Source organism: Chelonoidis abingdonii, chromosome 11, assembly GCF_003597395.2.
Source record: "Chelonoidis abingdonii isolate Lonesome George chromosome 11, CheloAbing_2.0, whole genome shotgun sequence".
NCBI classification, from domain to species: Eukaryota; Metazoa; Chordata; order Testudines; family Testudinidae; genus Chelonoidis; species Chelonoidis abingdonii.
This window is the reverse complement of record NC_133779.1, coordinates 47,071,301-47,094,965: the sequence shown is the minus strand read 5'-3', so window position 1 is coordinate 47,094,965 and position 23,665 is coordinate 47,071,301. Positions and strand designations below refer to the sequence as shown.

The window sequence follows — 23,665 nt, the reverse complement described above, 5'->3', positions numbered from 1 at the left end:
GGGGTGGAGTACAGAAATCGATTTAAAGAGCCCTTTATATCGATATAAAGAGCGTTGTAGTGTGGACAGGTACAGCGTTAAATCGATTTAACGCTCTTTAAATCGATTTAAACGCGTAGTGTAGACCAGGCCTGAGGTAGCATTCCACCCCCATGCGGGGTCAGACCTGTTGGTGTCCAGCCCCTATGAGCCTCCTCCAACAACCCACTGAAGTCGGAGGTGGGGTGGGTTTTGAATCAGGCCCTCTATAAGCTGGACCAGTAGGAACGGCCGAGCGGCTCAGCACACAGGATTGAGTGGGAAATCTCAGTAAATGGAGATTCCCTGGAAGCAGGGAGAGTGCTTTGCTGGAGCCTCACCCTGGGCAGGGTTTGTCGGCTGGAGAGATCAAGGGCACGGTATGGCCATGCTTCCGTTTTGTGAGTCCATCCACTGGCTTTTGATGAGTGTGAAAGGGGCTGCATGGATGTGTCTGTTCGTACACGCTGGGTGTGCACATGATGGGAATGTGGCTGGGGGGGCAGTGCTGTGTGCACATGGGTGTGGCTGAGGGATGGCAGGTGTGGGAGCAGGTGTGTGTGGTGGGTGCACGATGTGTCGGTGTGTCTATGTGAGTGTTGTGCGAGTGTCTACAAGTGTGGTAGGGTCTGTGGTGTGTGGGGGTGTGTCTGTGTCTGATAGGTCATGTTCGCGCACATGTGTAGCTGCGTATGCGCCTTGTGTGTGGTGCATGTGGCTACAGGGCCTGGATGGATGGGAGCAGTAGATGGAGGGGTGAGGGTGTTGTGCGGATAACATGTTCATGTGTGGTGGATAACACACAGATGGTGCATACAACATGTGTAGTCAGTGTGCGATGTTACGGGTGTGTGTACAGCATGTGTGTGCTGTGTGTGTGTGTGTTGCGGGCAGAGTGTATGTACAGGATGTTTATGGATGTTGTGTGTCTCCGTGTGCACCGGGTGCTCCAGCATGTGTGTGTACACTACAGCCTGTGCGCATTCACAAGGAGGTGTGTGGATTGATGGCGGGGGTGGGGGGGAAATGTGTGGTTATTAGTGTGTGCGTAGGAGTGAGTCATGTGGTGTACTGGGCGAGAGAGACACACTTCCACACAGGAAATTAATCAACACACAGATAAAAGGGCTGCGACTGACCCAAAACGATAAAGCACAAAACACAAGCCCCTGGCAGGAGCACCCCCTGTACTCTCCCTCCCCTGCCAGCGAGCCCGGGATCTGATGGACAGTCCTTGGTGGCAAAGGTTTCTTTGAACTGGGCCACTGTCCCATCGCTGAACAGCTGGGCTGTGTGCTCGGCCTGCTCAGAAAGCCCTGTGGTCAGGAGCCCATTTCGTTGGTACCTTTGCAGCTGCTCTGCTGAAATGCCCCCCCACTTTATGGCTGCTTTGTGCTGCCAGGATGCTGGATGGTCTTGGTGTCTTTATTTATTAGGGTATAATGATAGCGCCTCACAGCTCCAGTCGTGTGCTAGGTGCTATATGGACACAGGGCAGAAAGACAGGCTCCGCCCCAAGGGCTGTGTGAAGAGGTCTTCTGTGTAAAGGAGAATGAGGCAACTGGGTTTTATTCACAGCTCTGCTATGTGACTTTGGGCAAGTCACTTTCTCGCGCTGTGCCTCAGTTTCCCCTCCCACCCGTTGTCTATTCAGCCTGCAAGCTCTTTGGAGCAGGGACTGTGCCTTTCTCTGTCTGAACAGCGCTTGGCACAAGGAGGGGCTGAGCCTGGGGGGAGCTACTGAGACACCGAATGGTCCCACTGCCGAGAAGGGGGCCAGTTGCGGGCGGTGGGGATTTTTGCAGGGCAGGCTCTGGCCTGCTAGGAAATGGACCGAGACCCCTTAACTCATCTCACACGGGCTGCTGAACAGATCCTCAAAGGCCTAATTCCCGGGCTCCCTAAATACCTCGGAGGCACGAAATGCTCATGTCTTTTGGGCCCTACCCACCTGACCCTAACTTGAACTGGTACCCTATATAGCTGATTTTACCCTAGCGGGGGATCTGTGCCAGCTGTCCCTTTGCCCCTCCAGCAGTGGTGCCGGTGGCTGTGGCCAAGGTGGGGAGAGGCAGTGGAGTGACGTACCCACCCCCACTGCCTTGGCTTACTGGGACCCACGTGCACGTTAGGAGACCCAGCTTTTGCGGGGATGGTTTCCTGGTGTTGAGATGTAGTTTGTCTGAAGTGAAGAGCATTAGAGGGCTGAAGGGAGATGGGTCGGCTGGCCGTGCAGCTCACGGCATCCCTGCTGGAGTGCGGGACTGGAAATCATCCTTGTAGTTAGTAAATAAAAGATCCTTGACCTCGTCTGTTCCCACGCTTGGCTCACGCACTTGTGCCCTCTGACGGTTCCCGTTCGCTCTCCAGCTTGAATCCTTCCCCTCCTCTAGTCCCCTCCCTGGTAGGAAAGATTTCCCCAGTCTAAAGAATGAGCAGTGGGAGAGTTGGAGGAACTATCTGGCTGGATCAGACCTAAGGTCTGCCTGACATCCCATCTCTGCCAGCAGCTGGCACCAGCTGGCTCAGAAGAAGGAGCAGCATTTCCAGTTCATGGCTAGAGAGGTAGGATGGTTCAGTGGTTAGGGCCCCTGGCGAGGCAGGTGGGTCTCAGAGCCCGAGCGGGAACATCTGCAGGGCCATTTCTAGCCCCATCACACAAGTCTGAGTCAGCTGACCTGGGCTCTGAGACTTGCTGCTGCATAATTTCATCCAGTAACAAGCAGTGCACGGTGACGCTCTCATCCCAAGAACTGCTGCAAACCCTCTTAGGACAGCTTAGCAATGCAGAGGGTCAGGAACACCAAACAGGAACTCACGGCTTCATTCTTTTTGAAAGAGCTCCTTCCTCCACCCCAGTGGCCATTGCCTGTTGTGCCCACCAGCCTAGAACGGATACAACCGATTAAAGGAATCTCTGGCCTAGCAGTCAGATTTAACCAGAGCTGAGGTTTGAACCAAGCATCCCGGGGGTTCTGGAGTCAGTGAGAGCTATTGCAGGTACCGGAAAGGAGCCGTGCTTCCCAAGCTATATGGATAGAGAGAGCGGAGCACGTCTCGGGTGAACATCAGACCATGCAGCGTGCAAAGGAGTACAAGGCACCAGCTGACAAGAGTGGGGTATGGTCAGGGGGAAAGTAAGATCTCCTCCTGCAAAGTGCTGAGGGCCCTCAACTCCTAGTGACTTCAGTAGAGCTGGGCCCTTGCAGTGGAATCTAATCTTATCTAACCCCATACACCCCCTCTATCTATCTATCTATCTATCTATCTATCCCCGGACACCCCCTCTATCTATCTATCTATCTATTGTGATGGGGCAAGGCCAGATGGCTACAGTAAAGTACTGAGAAACAGGTATGTTAGCCCCAGGCTAAACAAATCCCTAGGACCTTGGTAACCAAATGGCAGTTGCTCCAGGTTAATCAAGGCACCTGGAGCCAATTAAGACCTTTCTAGAAGGCAGTGGAGATAGCTACTTTAATTAGAACACCTGCAGCCAATCAGGGCAGGCTAATCAGGGCACCTGGGTTTAAAAAGGAGCTCACCCCAGTCAGGCAGGGAGGAGCCAGAGGAGAAGGAGTGTGAGTGAGGAGCAAGAAGCTGAGAGTGAGAGTGAGAGTGAGAGTGAGAGTGTACTGCTGGAGGATTTAGGAGACAAGCGTTATCAGACATCAGGAGGAAGATCCTGTGGTGAGGATAAAGAAGGTGTTTGGAGGAGGCCAAGGGGAAGTAGCCCAGGGAGTTGTAGTTGTCATGCAGCTGTTACAGGAGGTACTATAGACAGCTGTGATCCACAGGGCCCTGGGCAGGAACCTGGAGTAGAGGGTGGGCCCGGGTTCCCCCCAAACCTCCCAACTCCTGATCAGACACAGGAGGAGTTGACCCAGACTGTGGGGAAGATCACTGAGGTGAGCAAATCTGCCAAGAAGCGCAGGATCCACCAAGGTAGAGGAGGAACTTTGTCACTCTATCTATCTATGCCTGCACACCCCCTCTGTCTTTCTATCCCCGTCCCCATCTCGATCTCTCTATCTATGGTGTGATAGTAGCCTTAGCTATGGGAATTGCTTGTTCCACCCACGCCAGCTCGGCTGAGATCCACATAGTTAGGATTGTGATCCCCAACGGTTTCTCATCCCTTGCAAAGAGCTGCCAAAGAAATGAACACACTGACAAATGCCAGTCTTCCTCCCAGATCTTGGCTCCAACCCCACGTGCCGGCCGGCGGAATCTGTGTCTGACGTTACTCGCTCTCCCCGGGGATGTCTCCACTCATGCTTTTTAAGTAGGCTCCTGGTTATTTCTGATCACTTTTTTTTTCTCTCCAAAATTGGGGACTGAGGTCCGTGGACTTCAAGAGACTTTCCCGGGGTCCTACAGTAACACAGCATCCTTCTAGATCCCAGTGGATCCTTTGCTGGAATCACCAGATCCCACAGGATTGTACTGAAATCCACGTATTAACCAGGGTTCCTTAAGCTCTTTGGAGGCAGGGACTGTCATTGTTCTGTGTTTGTCAGCACCAAGGGGTCCTGGTCCTAGGGGAGCCGGGAGCGTCTCTAGCAGGGGGAATGTGGCGTGCTCCTGTAATATGACAATAGGTGGAGATAAGAGTTTCTAACAGGCCCCAGGGAATTATCCCCCATTGAAATCCAGCTGGGGCAGCGAGTTCAGCGGTCACTGACACCCTCTGTCAGGCCCCTCAATGCTGCCAGGGTGCTATAAAGGGGCCTTAGTGGCAATGAGAATCAGGCCCCAAGAAGAGAGTTTTCCAATCAGCTCAAAAGAGACATAGCGTCCGGCTGCCAGTGAATGGGATCTGGGCCTGGTGCTCCCTCTGGGCCCTCTGGAAATGCCAGCCATAGACAAGGTATGCAGCTGTGGGGGGGTCTTTAGTAGGGAGATCGGAGTGAGTTGAGGGGTCTTTAGTGGAGGGTCTCTAGTAGGGGAGCATGGGGATCTGGGGAGTCTCGAGTGAGGGAGTGCAGGATTGAGGGGAACTTGGGGGAGTCTCTACAGGGGGGTACCACAGGGATTGGTGGGATGCTGGGAGATATCTCTGAGGGTTCCCCTGGGATTGGTGGGAGCTGGGGGTCTCGAGCTGGGGGGATTGAGGGGAGCTGGGGGTCTCTAGTTGGGGAAACGTCGGGCTAATTTGAGGACAGGTCTGATTGAAAATGCTAATCACCCAGAGGAAGCAGTACAGAGTGTTGGAGCAGATGGGAGTCAAGTGGGTGGAGCTGCAGGCAGGACAGGTGGACGGTACCAAGGGGATCTGGAAACATGGCCAGGAATGACTAAATGAGATTCAGTTGCAGGCTGGGGTGATGCAGCTAATCCAGCTTGGGGGAAACCGACATTGAGGGCCAGATCCTCGCTCAGCCAATGTCAATGAGTGAAGCTGCACTGAAGTCAATGGAGATGTGCCAGTTTACACCAGACCCCTCTAGCACACTTCCTTCCCAGGATTCGAGCCAGGCTGCTGGGTGGATTGTCATCCCGCTGGGCTGGAGTCACTACATTGCCACTGACCGGCTGTAACCTCTAGTTTCCCCACTGGGCGAGAATGTTCTTGGGGCTGCCGGGAAACCCTGAGTAACCATGGGACAAAGTGGCCCATGGGGGCTGGCATGTCAGCTGGTTTGACACCTCGTTCCCGCTATCGGCGACTCAAGGGGACGCAGTTTCAGCGTCCAAGCTGGGAGCTTCAGGGTCCTTCTCTGGAGTTAATCCCTGAACCCTCTGGGCTTGATTCTTAGTGACGTTAAGGGCCCTCCAGGTCACCCTGGTAGTGTGTAGCGGCCTTAAAGTGGGTGGAAACAGCCACCTAACAATCCCACCCCCATGCAAGGACCTGGGGCCAGCATGGAGCTGGCATAAGAGCCCTGCGTGCCCTGAAGCTCCTAGCTTGGACGCTGAAACCTGCTCCAGGCCACCGGTGTAGAAGAAAGTTCAGGGCCGAGGCTGGAGGAGCACACCGCACTGCAGCCACTTAGTGCTTCCCAGAATGTAAGTTAGAGCAGCCCTGAGGCTGCTCTAACTGACTTTGGGGCCCGCATGGCCCTAGAATACAGGGAGCCCAATGGTGGCTTAAAGCAATACCCCATCCCAAGAGCAGGGAGTCAGTAACTGGGAATCAGGCTGTTGGCAGATCTCAGCAAGGGGTGAAGGATCAGCTCCTTTTCCTCCCCAACCCCCTTAGCGTCTCCAGGATGGGGAAAGCCAGGGCACTAGGGGGTGCGTGTGTGTGTGTGCGTGCGTGCGTGTGTGTGTGTGTCCCTGTCCGAGGGCACCACTTTCCCACACTACCTCCAGCTGGTAATGGGGAAGCTCCAGGGTCACTTCCTGTTTCCAGCTGGTTTAAATAAAAGCCCACAGCAATGTGGAGGCCTTGCCGAGTCGAGATTAATGGGGAGGATCGTTCTGTTCAATTACACTGCCTGATGCAGTCCAGATGCATGCTTTAAAGGGCCAGCGAGCCATTCTGCTGCTGTGCCTGAGAACGCTCCCTTCGCATGCCGGGTGAACTGGGACCAACGTCCACATGCGTTACGGAGCCTTCAGAATGCTTGGGGTGCCCCATTGGAGCCTTGATTCATCTCACCCTGCCTCCTGTTGCACGAATTAGAGCCCAGTGGTCCACCTCGTACCTGCCACAGCAGATTAGTGCTGGGTGGAGCCCACAGTATCCCCGCCAGCCGCCCCAGATTAGACCCCTGTGCTCAGCCCCACCCTGTGCCATGGTGGATCAAGGCAGCGTAGCTGGCTCAAGGAGCCATAGGAATAAATGCTGCAATAACAGTGCTCAGCTGTACTGGTGAGGCATTCAGAGTAAACTACCTAGGCAGGATGGCAGAGGGGGGATCTGGCTGATGAAGGGATAGGTGGATGGATAGATACTGCAGATGGAAGAAGAGAGTCTATGGATAGGTAGACAGGTGGATAGACGCATGCTGGAAATGGAAAGCTAATAGATTAGATACACGATAGAAGGTGCATGGTGGGGGTGAATAGATTGATAGAGGAGGCATATGGGGGTGGACTGATTGAGGGGGTGTATGGGGCTAGGTACGTAGCTAGATGGGTACGTATGGGGCTAGGTCGGTAGATAGGTGGGTACGAATGGGGCTAGGTCGGTAGGTAGATGGGTACGTATGGGGCTAGGTAGGTAGGTAGGTAGGTAGACGGGTACGTATGAGGCTAGGTAGGTAGACGGGTACGTATGAGGCTAGGTAGAAAATTGTTTCCATAGGTGCAGTTTTGGGGCAGATGATAGCAGAAAGGACAGGACCTGGCTGGCACAATCATGTAGTAACTCCAGAAATGTCCTTTCTTCTGTTGGTTATCGCAGGTCGTGTGGCCGACGCAGCGACTGGGCCGTGTGGTACAGCAGGGCCAGGGAGCAGTGGGAGAGTGCGTCCTTTTCAGCACCCCGACGTGGGCTTGCTGCTATGAACCCCTCCCCCAGCCTAGGGAGGGGCTACTAAACCTAGAACCCACCTGAGTTCGGGGGATGACAAAGGCAATGACAGGAATGGCCGTAGGGGGTCAAAGGGCCAAAAGTAGGGAACCAGAAGGGGACACCGAGCAGAGACCCCCGGGCAGCACCCATTGCTCAGTGGGAGGGTGGTTGAGGGGAGATACACAAGCCATAGGCTAATTAAAGGCGAGGTTCCCTGCAGACTAGGGAAGGTTACTACAGGTTAATTGGAGCACCTGTAGCCAATTAAGGCCCTGTCAAGTGCCTAATATCCCCCACTCCAGTGCTTTAGGCAGACCCGGGGGGGCGGGGGACTGGAGTGGGGAGGGGTGCTGCAGAGAATTGAAAGACCAGAGACCTGGAGGAAGGGAGACTCCCTCCCCCAGTGTCAAGGACTGAGGGTAACCTTACCCAGGGGGGAAGAGGGGAAGAGAGTTGAGTTGGGCTGGGGCTTGGAGTGAGGGGCAAACGCAGACCCCTCCCTTGCTTCCCTTCTCTACCACCTTCCTGGGCCACTAGCAGGGCCCTCGGGGCCCCAAGAGCAGGGGCAAGGGCTGGCATCTAGCCCCCAGGAAAAGCATGGGACCCACCATACCACCATTGGCCATTCTGCCACAGTGGTAATGTCACATACAGCTGCACATGGACCAACATGCACCCTGGCTGGCAGTGCTCCAACACCACCTTTATGAGTCCCCTAATGGGCTAGCTAAACAAGATCCTCCATTGCCCCTGGCCCTGCTCGGTAAGACCCATGCGGCTCGTGTGCTGTGGCTTAGATGTGTTCGAGCACATGGTCCACCCGGTGTGGTATCTCCAGCTCCCTCCGCAGTCCAGCTGGTGCCAGGGGATCCAGAAAGCCAGGGTGTTGCAAGTTCTTGAGCAGAGGCAGCAAATTCCCCAGTGCATGAAATTGCAGGGTGCTACCCCAGGATGCAATGGAAGTGGGGGAGGGGTGGTTCTGGGCTGCTCCAAGCCCCCCCCCCCCCCCCCCCCCCCCCATCTCTCTCCAAGGTTGGTTGCCCTTAAGTCACAGCTTCCCTAAGGATCCTGGAGGCAGCTCCCGGGCCACGGACGGACCACAGTGCCTGCAGTCTGCTGGTTTCCAGCCTCTGCTCTGTTCCAGAAGGTCGGGGCCTTTCCCTTAACAGCCATTATGCCTCCACTTTGGCCCCAACCCCCAGCTGGTATCCAATCATGTACTAATTGCACCGGGACTCCGTCTCTCGGGCGGAGGAGCTGTGGGCCAGTTGGTTTCCTAACCTGAAGCTGTCAGATCAGATGAATAAAACGGCCTGGAGAGGCTTCGAATCTCTGCTGCGAGCTGTGCTGGCCTTGTGTCCCCTCTTGGGTTAACCTTGCGGGTGGTGGGGTGTCTAAGGAGACCCCTGGGGTAGTACAGGAAGTGGGGCTCTTCCTCCACAGTTGAGGCTGACCCTGAGTTTTAGGTAGCAGCTGGGGTGCTGTTTGGGGGATGAGATGCAGAACCATACCGAATCCCAATTCTCTTTTTATAAGCGGAGGTGGCAGACCTGATGTCCTGGCCAAATTCCACTTGCCATCGTGCTTTCAGTTAGATCCCGGGTTCTTCTTCACTTCCTGCCCTACACTGTCGTGCAGCGTTGCTGGGCGCTGCTAAGCAGCAGGTGTGTTCCACCCCAGTGGTGGCTGCATTTCAGTGCCGGTGAGTGATTCCATCCAGTGTTGCTCTGTGACTGATAAACAGTGGGTACGTTTCATACTTTGGTGCTGGGTGGTCGCTGTAGATATATTGACAACAAAATCCTTTGGGATATAGGGTGCCAAGCAAGATGTATTTATGGTGTTCCATGGGGAATCTGTTGCATTGATTGGGAAGGGAGGGATACCTACCAGCTGGCAGTGTGGTCAGAGCTGGTACTGCTGGTGCTATTGTGCAAGCCTCTTCTCTCTGATGAATTAAAATGTTCCATCCATGCCAAGAAAGGGGTGGGGGAGGGAAGGCGTCTTAAACTGCACAAATCTGGTTGTGATTATTAAGACACAAGGGGGCTGCAGCCCTAGATGCTGCATGCTCAGCAGTCCAACCCAACTCCTGAGAGGCCAGCAATGGGTTCTGATCCAAGCCATTCTGTCAGCAATCCAGCCTGAGGGGTCAGCGCTTAGACAGGGGTGGTTCATCCCCCTTCCCCCACCTGCCTGCCTGGAGCCTCGCGGTCTCCAGGAGGGAGGGAACTGGCTTGTTCCAAGCTGTTGTTCTTATGAAGGGGTCCCACGACAGGGGTGGTCTGCGTAGATGGGGTGTGTGGGGGGGATTGTGAATCATGTGCAGAGGGGAGCAAGCAGGAAGCAGCATCCTCTGGCCCTAATCAATTGCAGGTGCCTCCAGGGGCTGCTTCTTCAGTGGTTGGGAACGTTTTAAAGGCACCAAGCAGCGCCTAACTCTGCAAATAGACCTATGGGAGGCAGTGTTGCCTAGTGGCTAGACTATTCTGTGGGCCAGTGGGAGACCTGGATTCTAGTCCTGGCTCTGTTGCTGACCTGCTGGGTGACCTTGGGCAAATCATGTCCTCTCTCTGTGCCTCAGTTTCCCCTCCCACCCTTCGTCTGTCTGGTGTCTCGTGCAAGCCCTCTGGGGCAAGGACAGTGTCCATGCGGTGTCTGGCACAAGGGGTCCTTGATTTCAAGGTGCTGCTGTAATGCAGTTAGTAATGAGGGGCCTATGGTTGGTGGAATCTGATCTGATGGATTTCCGTTGCCTTTGGGAGGGGCTATTTTCTGACCCTGAATCCAAACACCCGTCACACTTTGAGAGGGCTCGGGTCTGGATCCGCTTCCATCCCCTGCAGATATTAGGAGCATTCACAATCTGGCCTCTGCTATCTCCAGTCAAAGCCACAGATTCAACCCTACTCCCACCCAGCTTTGAGGCAGTTTGGATAGAGACACTTCTCAATTTTTGGGTGCCTGAAATCCAAACCCAGGCTGGATCTCAGTTTTGTAGCTGCCTCTGATCAGAACTCTGGATCCAACCCCTTCAAACGCCGGATCAAGAGCATTTTGCTGCTCGGGTCCCAGCAGGTCTCCTTGATCCCGCGGGTGAAAATGAAACATGCTGGAGCTCTCCCACTTTTCCCATCTCATCCTCCTCTCCCCTAGCCCCAAACAGGACAGATGCCCCCTGCTTCCCACTCCCCCTTCCCCACTCTCCAGGGGCTGATATAGGGACAAAATCTGAACACCCCATCTCAGGGTGAGCTGGTGCCGAGGCCAAGGGGAGCAGGATGGAGGAGGCTGGTTGGCGTTGGCGGTTCCCTGGGGCAGGGTCCCGCCCTGACTCCCTGCGTCCTCTGGGAACGGTTCAGGCGAGCCAGCGGCTCCGGCCTGGGTCATGGGCTGAGGGTCGTGGCAGAGCACAGAGATCGGCCAAGGGGTGGGGGGGACGGCTGAGCGAGGAGGGCGCAGATGAAGCACTGCTGGAGGTCTGTGCGCAGGACGGGGCCCTGGGGGGACCGTGGAAGGAGGGGAGAGGGCGGGAGGCCCAAAAAAACTGCCTGCCTCAGCAAAGTGCCGATCTCCTTGCTCCGGCCAAAGGGAAGTGCGGGGAGGCTGGGCACAGGAGCGGGGGGTGTGGGTGGGCAGGGAGGCCGTATGCCCACAGTGGACCCCGCTCCGAGTTTTCTAACCTACTCTCCCCTCTGGGGGAGGGGGTGTGGGGGGCTGCTGTCAGTGGGGTGGGCCCGGCCCCTCCCATCGAGCGTGGTCTTTTTGCCTTCCCACTGCTACAAGGTGAGGGGGAGATGAGGGCTTTTCTCTAAAGGAAAATGCGCAGCTCGTTAGCACGCCTGGGGTCCACCATCGTTAATTGACTCTGACTTTGTCGGCATGTTGAGCCGAGCAGGGCCCCTCTGTGAGGACGCTGTACATACTCCTAAGCCTGGCTGTGCGCCTGGGTTACTCCAGCTGAGTCAACGGGGGGCAGCCCCCTAGTGTTGGGGGCAGCAGTACTGGCAGAAAGCTGTTTATACTGGGAGTCAGTCATACTGGTCCAAGGCTGCTTTATACTGGTTTAACTGTGTCCACAGTAGAGGTTGTGCTGGTCTATATCGGGAGGCGCAGGAGACGTTGTCAGCTCACCAGCAGGGGGAGCACTGTCCGACATCATCGGTCCCAATACAGACCGGTCACTAAAAGGCATTCCCACCTGAAGGCTGCCTACGTGCAGTGAGTTTAGAGGGCCTCAGCCTGATTCCTAGTGGACAGGTGCCCACAGCAGAAAATTGCTCTCCTGGCGGGCACCAACCGGGCAGTGTAATGCACACGGGGGCACAATGTCTACAGCACAAGCTCAGCGTGGCAGTAAAACAAGATCACTTGGCTACGGTAAGAAACCAGAGAGAGGTGGAAACAGACCCAGGGTTTGTCAGAGGAGCTTCTGTGTCCCCTTCCTTCATCAAAATACCCCTGTGAGGCAGGGCAGAGCTCTTAGCCCTGTTGTCCAGATGGGGAAACTGAGGCACAGAGTGGCTAAGTGACTCACCCAAGATCACATAGGGAGTCAGTATCAGAGTAGGGAATTGAACCAAGGGCTCCTAAATCCTAGGATGGCACCCTAACCACTGCTCTGGGCCATCTAGTCCAGCAGTCTCTCCCTCACACTGGCCAGCACCAGCTGCTTCAGAGGAAACCTTGCAGGAGGCAGCTATGGAATAACTTACTTCCTGACCCCTATCAGGGAGACATTGGCTTGGGCCTGAAGTGGGAGAGTTTATATAGCCCTTCCTGTCTGACTCAGCCTCAGTTAGAGACGTAATCTTGCCAAGCTCATCCAAGGCCCTTCACCCAGAGTAGCCTTTCTTCTCTGAGCCATGTTTTCCTCAGGCCAGGCACGGCCAGCTCCGAGAGGAAGGGACAGGGTTTCTTTCGACTCTTGCAACTTAAAGTCTGAGCTTGGCCTGTCGGAGCCAGATGGCTTCTTGATGTAAAATCTAAGCAAATCATTTTCTAATTTTAGATTCCAGCCAGGGGCGAGTCTGCCCCTGGGGGCTCCGAGTGGGCCTGGAGTTGTGTGGTGTTTGCATGGAGTAGCCAAACGCTCGTTAGGGGATTTGAGAGCCCGCCCCCACTCCAGCTTTTTTTTTTTTCTTTTTAGAAAGCTTTATGTTTTTATTCTAGTCTCGCACCTTCCAGGCAGCCAAAGACTCTCTCAGCCTGTGCAGGAGCATCGCCCTGCTGTACACCATCCGAGACCGCTTCGCTATGGAGAGGCAGCGGTCCTAGTGGTGAAAGGAAGGCACTGGGAGACCGGACGCCTGGGTCCTCTTGCATCACCAGATCACCTCCCTGGGCCTCCTTTTCCCACTCATAAAAATATGGATAATGATATTTAGTGTGGCTCAACTGGTTAAGTTTTACAAAACCCTTTGAACTCCTAGTGTGCACAGAGCTGATTACTATTATAATATTATATGTATTATAATGCACGATTTGTTCACTCTCTTGTTACCCTATGATTCAATCTGTTCCTCTGCAGCAAACTCGTTTTCCCTTGCCACTGAACCTGGGATTCTCAGCCCAGCCCCCTACTCTCCGCCTGACCCCAAAACCCCAAAGCCCTCAGTGCCGATGCCTGGAGCACGTCGCCCTCCATCGGGACCGCTTTGCTTGCCAAGTACAGGGCGAGGATACGCCTCTTGGCCTGGCTGGCTCAGTTCTCCAGTGCAGAGGACGATACTAGAGGAATCGTTAATCTGCACTTTATCCAGGGGGGTTGTGTTGCTGTGGGGATGCTGCAGTTTTGGAACAGAGCCCTGCAGCTGGCCCTCACACAGCAAAAAGGGAAGCCTGAACAGAGCTTGCTCAGACTAAGCCTTTGCCCTTCCCTAAAGCCTTCCATGCAAGGATCTCCAAGTGCTAGCCAAGCATTACTGCTATTGTGCAGGTGGGGAAACTAAGGCACAGAGGAGAGATGTGACTTGCTGGCGTGACAGAGCCAGGAATAGAACCCAGGAGTCCTGACTCCCAGATCGCCATGTACCTTGCGGGGTCTCTGCTTCACTGCAGAGCTTCTGCTTTGAATGTTCTTCGCCCAGCTCCTACAAGGCTGCGTGTGACCCGCCTCTGTTCCAACCTGACACATGGGTGTAAATAACAAATCAAGGCTCAGCACAGCTATGAGGTAGCCTCACAATTGTGCGAGGGGAATGAGGCCAAAACGCAGACTGTCCAGCTGAGATGCGTGTCTTATCCTTCTGTGCTGGGAGGTGGGAACAGTTGTACAGTTGTGCTCGGCAGTTTCCGTCAGAAATCAGGACTAGAGCTAGGCAACATTTTTCAACTGCAACTTTTTTCCCAGTGAAAAGCTCAGATTTGGTGACACTGAAACGTTTTGTGAATTTGCATCAGTTTCATTGAATTGTTTTGTCAGGAAAAAGAAAAGAGACATTCTGGAAAAATCCAAACCTTTTGTTTTGGACATTTTCACAAGGGAACGTTTTGATTTTTTTTCCATTCAAAAAAGCTGGTCATTTAGAAAATGTCCTTCATTTTAATTTTTTAAAAATGAAGGAAAAAAACCAGGAGAAAATGCTCCAAATTGAAACAAAACTTTTTGTGTGACCCAAAGTGAATTTTTTCCCCAGGCTTTTTGATTCACTGAAAATGTCAAACAAATTTCGGCTTAACCCAAAACAAATTTTAAAAAAAAACTTTTTCGGACTAGCCAGTGAGCTACGATTTGCCCAGGTTGAATCAGGACCCTGTGACACCTGGTGCTGCACATGTATATAATGAAACAACAGTTCCTGCCCCAAAGAGTTTGGCATCTACATACAAGGTTATATCCACGCAGCAGCTTGAGCAGTAATTTCAGGTCAGGCAGATTTACACCTGCTAGCTTTGATCGTGCTAAAAATAGACCCACTCGAGACCCGTGGTATGTACTTGGGTGTCTAGCCTAGACTGCCAAGGCTACAGGGCTGTTTCATGAGTTAGTGTGGACAGATCAAGCACACACATGTCTGCCCAAGCTGGGAATTGCACCTGCAGCGTAGCCAAACCCTAAGGCAAGAGGCAATAGCGGCATCCAAGAGAGCGGGGTGGGACGTAACGGTGAGCTCAGGCCTGGCGACACGGACCGAGCAGGCCTGCTTTGTTTCCAGTCGGGACGTAGTGTTCTTAGAAGTCTCAGGCTGATGCGGCCGTTGCTGCCCACCCATGTGGAGGTGCCATCAACTAGGGCGGGAGGGAAGCATCTTCGACACGACCTGCTTCCTGTTTTCACACCGCGCTTCCTGCTCCGAGCTCCCAGCTGGCTGGCGTGGAAGAAGCTGGCGTCGCACATGAAAAGCCAGCTAAGAAAAGCGCCCGTCACACTGGGGAGACAGGCTTGGCCTCGTGCTTTCATCAGCCCCGGCGGTTTTCCCCTCCCGATCTGGGGACTGTCAGTCTGGCTAGAATGGAAGGATGGGCTCAGAGACCAGGATGAGAGGGTTGTAAGAACCTACCTAGACTGAACGCAATGCACTGGGACAAGGATGGTCCAATGAGCAGAGGACCGCAGCAGGGCTGAGGTTCTGGGCTCCGTTCCCAGCTCAGCCATGGATTCCCTGTGCGAGATCTTGGGCCAGTCATTTAGGGCAGACGCATCAAGGTTGGTAGGTGTCCAACATCTCAGTGCAGCGGGGAGGGAGGAGTCAGTAAATACTCTGGAGGGATTGGTGTGATGGGGGCCATGCACACAGGTCTATCGAATATTCAGTGATGCTCAAATTTGGGATTTGATTTTAGCCTCACCACAGACACAGGGGCTGACCACAAAGATCACTTCCGGATCTGAACTCCTCAAAGCTGGCAGGGGGATGGGTGGTGTTGTATATCAATATGCGCAATCTAGTCGATGTTGTAGTGAATGAGGTTCTAACGAGTGGCCAGCCCCGTTAACTTCAACAGCCTGTTGCTGACTCACTGCAGCGGGATTTACCCCAAGTGGTAGGAGATTGTGCTTTTGGCGCCTTCACTCTGGGTTCGGTCCTTGCTATCGGCCAGGTGTCTAGGTGGATTTTGGATTACAGCTTGTTCTGTTTGGACTGGCAGCATTGGTTTGGGTCCTTCTTTGGCTCAGTTTAGGACCTGAATAAAACAGGATGTGCCCCCTTTCCAGGGGAGCAGAGCAACCTTGCATGATTCCCAAAGCTTCTGGCAAGATCTGCAGGTCTAACACAAAGTGGATAACAACCTACTACTGCTACCAGCTAACGAAGTTCGTCCTTTAGCTCAAGGAGCAGAGCTTTGTGCTTGGGCCTCACTACAAATCCTGTAGCGTGGGCAGCAGCCACCTCTGTGACCCTCTTGACGGTGAGCTTCTTGGGCTTTCTTCCTCGTTGTCAACTCCTCTTCGTTTCTCTCTCCTCCCACCAGAATGAAGCTGCATGTGGTCCTTCTGCTGGGGCTGCAGATGCACCTGGCGACCTCTCTCAACCCCAGCGACCCCAATGTTTGCAGCTATTGGGAAAGGTAAGGAGTGGGGGGGGGAGGGCGGGGAGCCCCAGGGTGAAATGGGCATGTGGTTCCAGGCCTTCCGCTCTGCTCCCCTGAGACCTCTTGGTGGGGGTTCATCTCCGATCCTTGCAATGGAGGCTTGCTTTCTGTGTTGCTTTACCTTGCTCACCCTTTGTCTTTTCAGCCTTATCTCTTTTTCTCGTCCTTCTTCTTCTTATGTCTTATTTGTATTGTGGTCGCACTTGGGAGCCCCAGTCACAGATCAGGGCTGCCCCCACTCCTCCTGGTGTTAGACTCTGTACAGACACAGAACGTAAAGATTGTCCCTCTCCCAAGGAGCTTAATAGAAGAGACGAGACAACAGATGGTGACAGACCGTCAGATCAGGAGTACAAGGAACCAGTTAACATGTTAACTTCTTTTGCTTGTGATCCTGTCAGCTTTGGTTACAGCTGTGAGGGTGTCTGGCCACTGGACCTTGTCCAGGGCTAGGTCCGTGTCTGTAAAGGGCTCAGCACGCTCTGTAGCGACAATACATGGTAATATCTGGAGCACGGCAGGGCTGGCCTGACTGGCATTTACACCGTCACATACAGAGAAGCTGTTTGGTCCCAGAGGTGTGGCTGTTAACCTGATGCTGTCTCTGTATCTACTTGGAAAATAGCCCTTTGCCAGGGATTGAGATGCTCCAGGCTCTAATGATCCCTCTGTGGCTCTAGAGGTACTGGTACCAGTGTTGCCAACCCCTAGTCATAATCCCCAGGAACCAAAAAAAAATAATGAGATTTTTAAAAATAATAATAATTTGTCTCCTGGTGTCTCAGCCTTTAGGGGGTTGTGATTTCAAGCTTTACTCCACAACCATGATGGCTAGAAATAGTTTGCCTTATTTAAAAAAAAAAGGCTGTATGTCCCCCATAATCTCATGACTCCGGGAGCTGGGGCTTTATGAAAAGCACCAGGAGTTGGCAGACCTTACTTCATTGCAGTCTGTTCCCAGAAATAGGGCAGGAACCTTGTGTCTCTGCTCCAAAGGCACCGGCTACTGCCATGAGGTTGTAGGAGAAGGACTGCATCCCAGGTGTCCTGCATGGGAGGTACAGAGCCCCTGTCACTGAGCCACGGTCCTGCCACAATGGGGAGAGTTGAATCAGCCATTTCCCTTGGCCTTCCTTGGGCTGCCACTGAAGTGGCTCTGTCTTTTCCCTGGCAGCTTCACCACGGCGACGAAGGAGTCCTACGCCCACCCCTACGCTCAGGCCTCCAAGGACTCGTGCGATGGAACCTGGAGTTTTCTCAAGCCATGTACCCAGCACAAGTAAGGAGCGCCCCTCTGGGATGGGGCAAATGTCCTCTAACCCACCACTCACTGTCCCCAAGAGTTCTCTGGGAATCCCATGGGCTTATCCCAGAACATCTCCCACAAGCTGACCCCGCTCCTAACAGGTAGCAGTGAGTTCCATTGTTTTGACCCTGCTACTAACAAGCAGCAGTGAGTTTCAGAGGTTAACATTAGTCTGTTCCCATTTCGGTGAGCTCACCTGGCACCAGTCGGAGGCAGGGAGTCTCACAGATTAACTCCAATATTATCTCATTGCTGTTTGCTCTGCTGGTTAGGAACATGTGGCAGTGAGTTCCAAAGGTTAACGCCAGAATTATTGGATAGCATGGCACTCCACTGATGAAACCCTGTTCTGCCCTGGTGGCTGGGTTACCCACACTCTGTCCATTTCAGTCAGTGCCATATATAGCACGGTGGCAGTAACCCGGACATGACCTCAACACAGTAAGTTCTCTGGGTGAGCCCTAGCACACTCCTGGGGCGGTGAGTTCCCCAGGTGTGGTTTGTTCTCTATACATGTTCTGCATGTGGGAGTCACTCTGCTTTTTATTCTGTGTTGCACAGGATTGTGTACAAGACAGCGTACCGGCAGGCGGTGAAAATTGACTACCGGAAGAGGTACCGCTGTTGCCAAGGGTACTACGAGAGCGCAGATGTTTGTGTCCGTAAGTCCGTCCCTGACAGTCATTAATGGGCCCCAGGGGGTGATGCTCCTGCAGAAATCGAAGGGCTCTGGTGGCATTATTTTGCCTGGTGGTCTGCTGTCAGACCAGGGCGCAGGACTCCTGGGTTCCATTTCCAGCTCTGTAACTGATTTGCTGTGTGATCCTGAGCAACGTTCCCCCGCCCCCAGCACTGTGCCTCAGTTTCTCTACCTTTAAAATGGGGGTCATGGTTCATTTTCCTGTCTGCTTAGCCCAGTTCTCCTAACCGCCCTCACTCCCCACCGTGTGCCCTGAAACACATCCTGGCTCCTCTGCACTCTGAGAAATCATACCTCTGTAATGGATTCGAGAGACCCAGCAGCCCCCGGCTCATCCAGCGAGCGTGGCTTCTGCCAGGACCCACCCCAGAGGGGACGCACATTCTTTACAGCTTATTGCTGTTTGTCCTGTCTCGCACTCCTTGATCCTCCCCCATCCTTCCAGCCCTCTCAGATTTCTTTCCATGCCACAGATTTAGTTGCCAACTCTCCTGCAGACACATGGCTCGAGGCCACCTGGCTACCATGGGACCCTTCCTGGCCACTTCCAGCTGGCTCCATGTTGGGAAGCCAGCATGGTCCGGGGCTGATTGAGACCAGGCTGCCTGTCCTAACTTTCCCTTGATCCCCACAAACAGCCCCCTCATCCCACCCCCTCGCCCCAGCAGGCTCAGACCAGACCATAAATTGTTGCTGTGTTTCATCAGCTTTGGATCCCTTCGGCCAAGCCGGGGGCGGGGGGTGATTGACTCTGGGAGAAAGCAGTGGAAGATTCCTCTATGGACTGGTCACTAGAGGGGTGATTCAACTCACTGGTGTGGGCCCCTGTTCCAGGTCAGGGATTAGGGAGACCTGGGTGAGTGATCAATGGTGCTGAGTAGCTATTAAACAGCTGCTAGGTTATACCCTACCTGGGGGAGAGGGGGCGGGGGCTGCATCTCTGTGCTGGGGGAGCGATAGCTGAGCAGTATTGCTGAGAACCCTGCAAGGGGCTACATTTCCTGAGTGATTTCTGGGCAGCGTTGCTGAGTGCTGTTGAATAGCTGCCATGTTCCACCCCGGAAGTGGTTGCATTTCAATGCTGGCCGAGTGATCTTTGGGCAGTGTTGCTGAGTGCTGTTATATAGCTGCCGTGTTCCACCCCAGAAGTGGCTGGGTGATACCAGTCTATAGCGTTTGGGGGTGAAATGTGCCTTGGAAATGCCAGGTTAGACGTTAATAAAATGAGATCTTGGAGCAGGCTGACTGAATCCTTCTGCGTGGTGCCCTCCCTGCAGCCAGATGTACCAAGGAGTGTGTCCACGGGAGGTGCGTGGCTCCTGATCAGTGCCAGTGTGAACAGGGATGGAGGGGCACAGACTGCTCCAGCGGTGAGTACCACAGGCCCAGCCTCTTCACTGTGGGCCATTGCCTTATAGCCGAATGGGGTGGCTCTGCCTCCAGGAGCCTGGCCGGTGACTTGAGGGTGCGGGAGTCGTCACTAGCAGACACCAGGCAGTGAGTGTGGGTGGCTGGCCAGAGGCAGCAGGGGCTAGGGTGACCGCTAGCCCACGGGGGGTCTGGGGGTGGGTCTGGCTTTGAGTTGACAATGCAGAAAGGCAGAGAAGAACTATGATGTGAGGGAGAGGGGCAGAGTGGTGGGGGAGGTATGGGATGAGGAGGGCAAGGCATGGGGGTGTTATGGAGTTAGGGGGGAGGGGTTAAGGGGAAGAGGCTATTGAGGGAGGGGGAGGGGACCAGGGGTTTTGTGGAGGGAGCGGGGAGGTGGTGGGTGGACTAGGATTTAGGGGACACACATGAGGGGGGAGGCCAGCCATCAGCACACCAGGCACGGTAGGTACTTGTGCTAAAGCGGGATCCCACCTGGCCAGCCCTGGCCCCTCCTCAGCCCCCCAGCATCCTGGTCTGGGCCCAGGGTGTATGGGACCTCCGCTCCCCCTTCCACTTGCAGCCAAATTAAACCCAGACTCCAGCTTCTGAGTAGCCATGTCCTTCCCCTGGGCCCAGGGGCCTGAGGCTGTGGGTTCCCACGCACCGGGGGCGGCTCCTGGTCTGGGGGTCAGTGGCTGCTTGGGAGTGGGCTGCAGCCCATGGCCCAGACAGAAGGGGAGGGGGTTGCTCAGGGTATCCTCAGCGAAGGGCAGCCAGCTGTGGGCAAACCCCCCACTGAGTCACTGCATCCCTCAGTCTGTCTGCCATGGCTCGCTCGCTCTTTCTTTCCTCCCTCCTGCTATTCATGCCACGCTCCCCAAACAGCAGCCCCCGAGCCCCTGCGTCAGGGGGAGTGGGAGGGGGCGCAGGACCAGGGCCCTTTGCTAACAGCTGAGGCCAAGAGTTTAGAAAGCACCTAGCTTTTTGGGGGGAGGGACTCAACTTGCAGGGCCTTTAAAAGCAGCTGGATCTGGGGAAAGGGCCCCATGCCCTCTGGCTGTCAGATAGCTTTAAAGGGTCTTATGTTGGGTGCCCCCCAAAATCACCGGGCTTCTGAAATGATCCCTAGGGCTTGTCCAATTAAACTTGGGGGCGGATAGTCTGAAATCTGTGAAGCACGGAGGTCTCACCCCGCCCCTTGGCAAGACTGTTCTGATCCGTCTCCCGTAGGAAGATTTCCCCGGATTTGGCCTAAACCATCCCTGTTTAAATTCCCTCCCTTTAACCCGAGTGACTTTCCCTTGTCTCCCGCTGAATAATGTCACCACTTAAAACAATCAAGCAACCTTTTCCATGTGGCAGCTTCTGAACAGATAACTAGCAAATGGTTTGAAAGATGCAATAACTGAGCAATCTGTTTAATGGGAAGCAGCAGGTCTAATGGGTGAGAGTGGGCAGGACTGGTAGTCAGGACACCTGGGTTCTGTTCCCAGCTCTAGGAGGCCAATGGTTAGACTCATGGGGCCTGGGAATCAGGATTCCTGGGTTCTATTCCCAGCTCTGAGGCGGGTGGGGGGTAGAGTGCTTAGAGCAGGTGACTGGGAGCCAGGACTCCTGGGTTCTGTTTCTGGCTCTTGGGTTGGCATGTTCCATCTCCATGCCTCAGTTTCCCTACCTGTAAAATGGGGCTGAAACTCTGACCCTTCTTCCCAGGGCTATTGCAGGGCTTCATTCACCAGGGCGTAGGATGTGCTTAGACATGGTCCGTAGAAGGGCAAACAGGTTGTCATGTTACAACAGTCACTTTCTTCTTCCAGTGTGCAATGGCCAGTCCTGGGGGCCCCGCTGTGAGAACTCCTGCCAGTGTGGCGATGGGGGAGCTTGTGACCCCCTCACAGGAGCCTGCGTCTGCTCACCCGGGTACAAGGACTCCATGTGTAAAGTCCCCTGCAACCCAGGCACCTACGGGGAGGGCTGCCGGCTAGCTTGCCCCTGCAAGAACACGGTCAGGTGCCATGGAGAGACCGGGGCATGTCTGTGCCAGCCGGGATTCACAGGCACCTAGTGAGTGCGGGAAATGGTTGGCTGGCCCGGGGGTGGGAGTGGGATCTGGGGCCTCTCCCCTCTAGGGGGCGCTGGTTCCGATCCGGCCCCAGGGCGGGGGTTCTGGCTGGCCTGGGGGTGGGACTGGGATCTGGGGCCTTTCCCCTCTAGGGGGCGCTGGTTCCGATCCGGCCCCAGGGCGGGGGTTCTGGCTGGCTGGGGGTGGGACTGGGATCTGGGGCCTTTCCCTTCTAGGAGGCACTGGTTCTGACCCAGCCACAGGGTGGGATTTCTTTAGCATCAGTTGAGAGAGAGGACTCTGCAGCCTGGGTCCATCTCCCTTACCCCTTTCTCCCTGTCCTTCCAGCTGCGAGCTCCCATGCCTCAACAGCTCCGACGGACTCCATTGCCCGGCTTACTGCCCCTGCCAGAATGGGGGCATCTGCCACCCCCCAAATACTACCCACTGCGTCTGTCCTCCAGGATGGATGGTACGTATTGGGGGGAAGTGAGGGGGATTCAAACCCAGGCCCATCCAGCCTCTGGAGAGCAAAGAGTCAGGGCGGGACAAGCTGGGGGCAAAGGGGTTCTGCCCCCTTTGGTTTGAACTCCTCCCCCGATCACTGAGCCACCCATGCCCTGGCCCTCACATCTGTGGGACGCAGCCGGCCTGGACCAAGCCTTGAGCTGGCTCCGTGCAGCAACGTGAGGCGATGCCACCTCTGCCACTTTTGTGTTGCTGTGAGGTCTCCGGATGATCCGGCCCTGGCGGCGTGAGCCTTGCCCTCCGTTCAGCCTCCTCAGGGCTGCGAGATGCCCCCAGCCGGGCGAGAAATGGGCTGTCAGCCTTTCCTGCTCCCACGCACACTGCTGACCCATGGCTGCATTCAGGCTTGGGGTGGGTCTGGGGGGCACTGATCAGGAGCCATCCCATCCAATTGCAGGGGAAGTGGGAGATCAGGCTCTGTGGTGCAGGGGCCCCCACCCTGTCCCCTGGCTTTCCCAGAGAGGACATTTCCCTGACACTGCTGTTCCGTTGTCTGCAGGGCACCATCTGCTCCATCCCATGCCCCCAAGGGCGGTACGGCTCAGGCTGCCTGGGGGAGTGCCAGTGCCACAACAACGGGCTGTGCGACCCGGTCACCGCGCGTTGCCAATGTGCTCTGGGCTACACCGGAGAGCGGTGAGTGGGGTCTGGCAGAGCGACTCACTGCAGCCATGGAAAGAACCTTGTCTGTGTTGGAGCTAGCAACTGGCATGGCTTAGAGGGAGATTCCTCAATCAGTGAGGCTTAGCTAGAAACCTCAGTCAGCTGGTCTCCTACTGAGCCCCTGGCTCACCTAAAGCCGCCCCTCTGTGATACACACAGATGCCCACATGTTCTAGGGTTTGTCTACACAGGGGAGTTAATCTGGATTAAGTTAGGGCGGGAATTTAAAGTGTTGTCTGTAACTATTTTGGAGTAGTTCCCTGTGTGGACACTTTTATTCTGGATTAAGAGTAGAGCTGCTTGGCAAACTGGTTTTTCATTCTGTAAAAGCAAGTCAAGATCGTAACAAAAAAAGCATCTAAAATTGCGACAAGAAGCCAACATTTTGAAATTTTTCATGAAACGAAATTCAGCACAAACATTTTGACCATTTTTTGTATAAAATAATTCATAGTAAATAAAGCACCGTTGGAAAGGAAAAGTCATTTCAGAATGAAAAATCAAAACTTTCCATTCTGGAAATGTCAAAATGAGACATTTCAATGTTTTCAAAATCATTTTTCCAATTTTTTTCCAAAATTTTGTTAAAATTGACACAATTTGATGAAAAAAATGGGTTTTGTCAAAGGGGCGTTTTCTGACAGAAAGCTGGTTAGATGCAAAATTTTCGACCACCTCTAAATGAGGCCATGTGCCACTCAGGGCGCCTAGCACCGAAGTGTAGACGCTTCCTGCGACAATGTGTTGTACTCAAGGTACTGTACGGGATCTTTTCAGGGGAATTAAGGCAAAATGCCACATTTATTAGTAATAAAGGTATTAATTAATACTCTATCATATGCATATGATATATCACAGTCATGCATTCTCACACACACACACACACACACACACTCCGTCTTGCTGTTGTTACCAACTAGTTGCTCCCCTTAACTGCACTGGCCAGGTGAGTTAGATGGGGGAGGGGTGGAGCCAGGCTTCTGCCGATCCGGATCGATGCTCCGATGGTGACAAGACGAG

At 54.3% G+C, this 23,665-nt stretch overlaps 1 protein-coding gene across 3 annotated transcripts in view; it reads left to right on the top strand.

Annotated features, from left to right (window-relative positions):
* Positions 1-23,665, top strand: part of PEAR1 (platelet endothelial aggregation receptor 1) — a 61,096-nt gene that overhangs the window by 20,104 nt on the left and 17,327 nt on the right. For 2 of the 3 annotated variants that reach the window (XM_032792070.2, XM_032792067.2), the window contains exons 1-8: positions 14,804-15,128; positions 15,896-15,991; positions 17,190-17,294; positions 17,883-17,983; positions 19,299-19,391; positions 21,210-21,456; positions 21,803-21,926; positions 22,482-22,618. In XM_032792070.2, the coding sequence (XP_032647961.1) occupies positions 15,076-15,128; positions 15,896-15,991; positions 17,190-17,294; positions 17,883-17,983; positions 19,299-19,391; positions 21,210-21,456; positions 21,803-21,926; positions 22,482-22,618 (956 nt within the window). In that variant the 5' untranslated portion in view covers positions 14,804-15,075. Of the gene's footprint in view, positions 1-14,803; positions 15,129-15,895; positions 15,992-17,189; positions 17,295-17,882; positions 17,984-19,298; positions 19,392-21,209; positions 21,457-21,802; positions 21,927-22,481; positions 22,619-23,665 lie in introns of those variants that run through there. The other variant, XM_032792068.1, reaches the window with a different exon arrangement.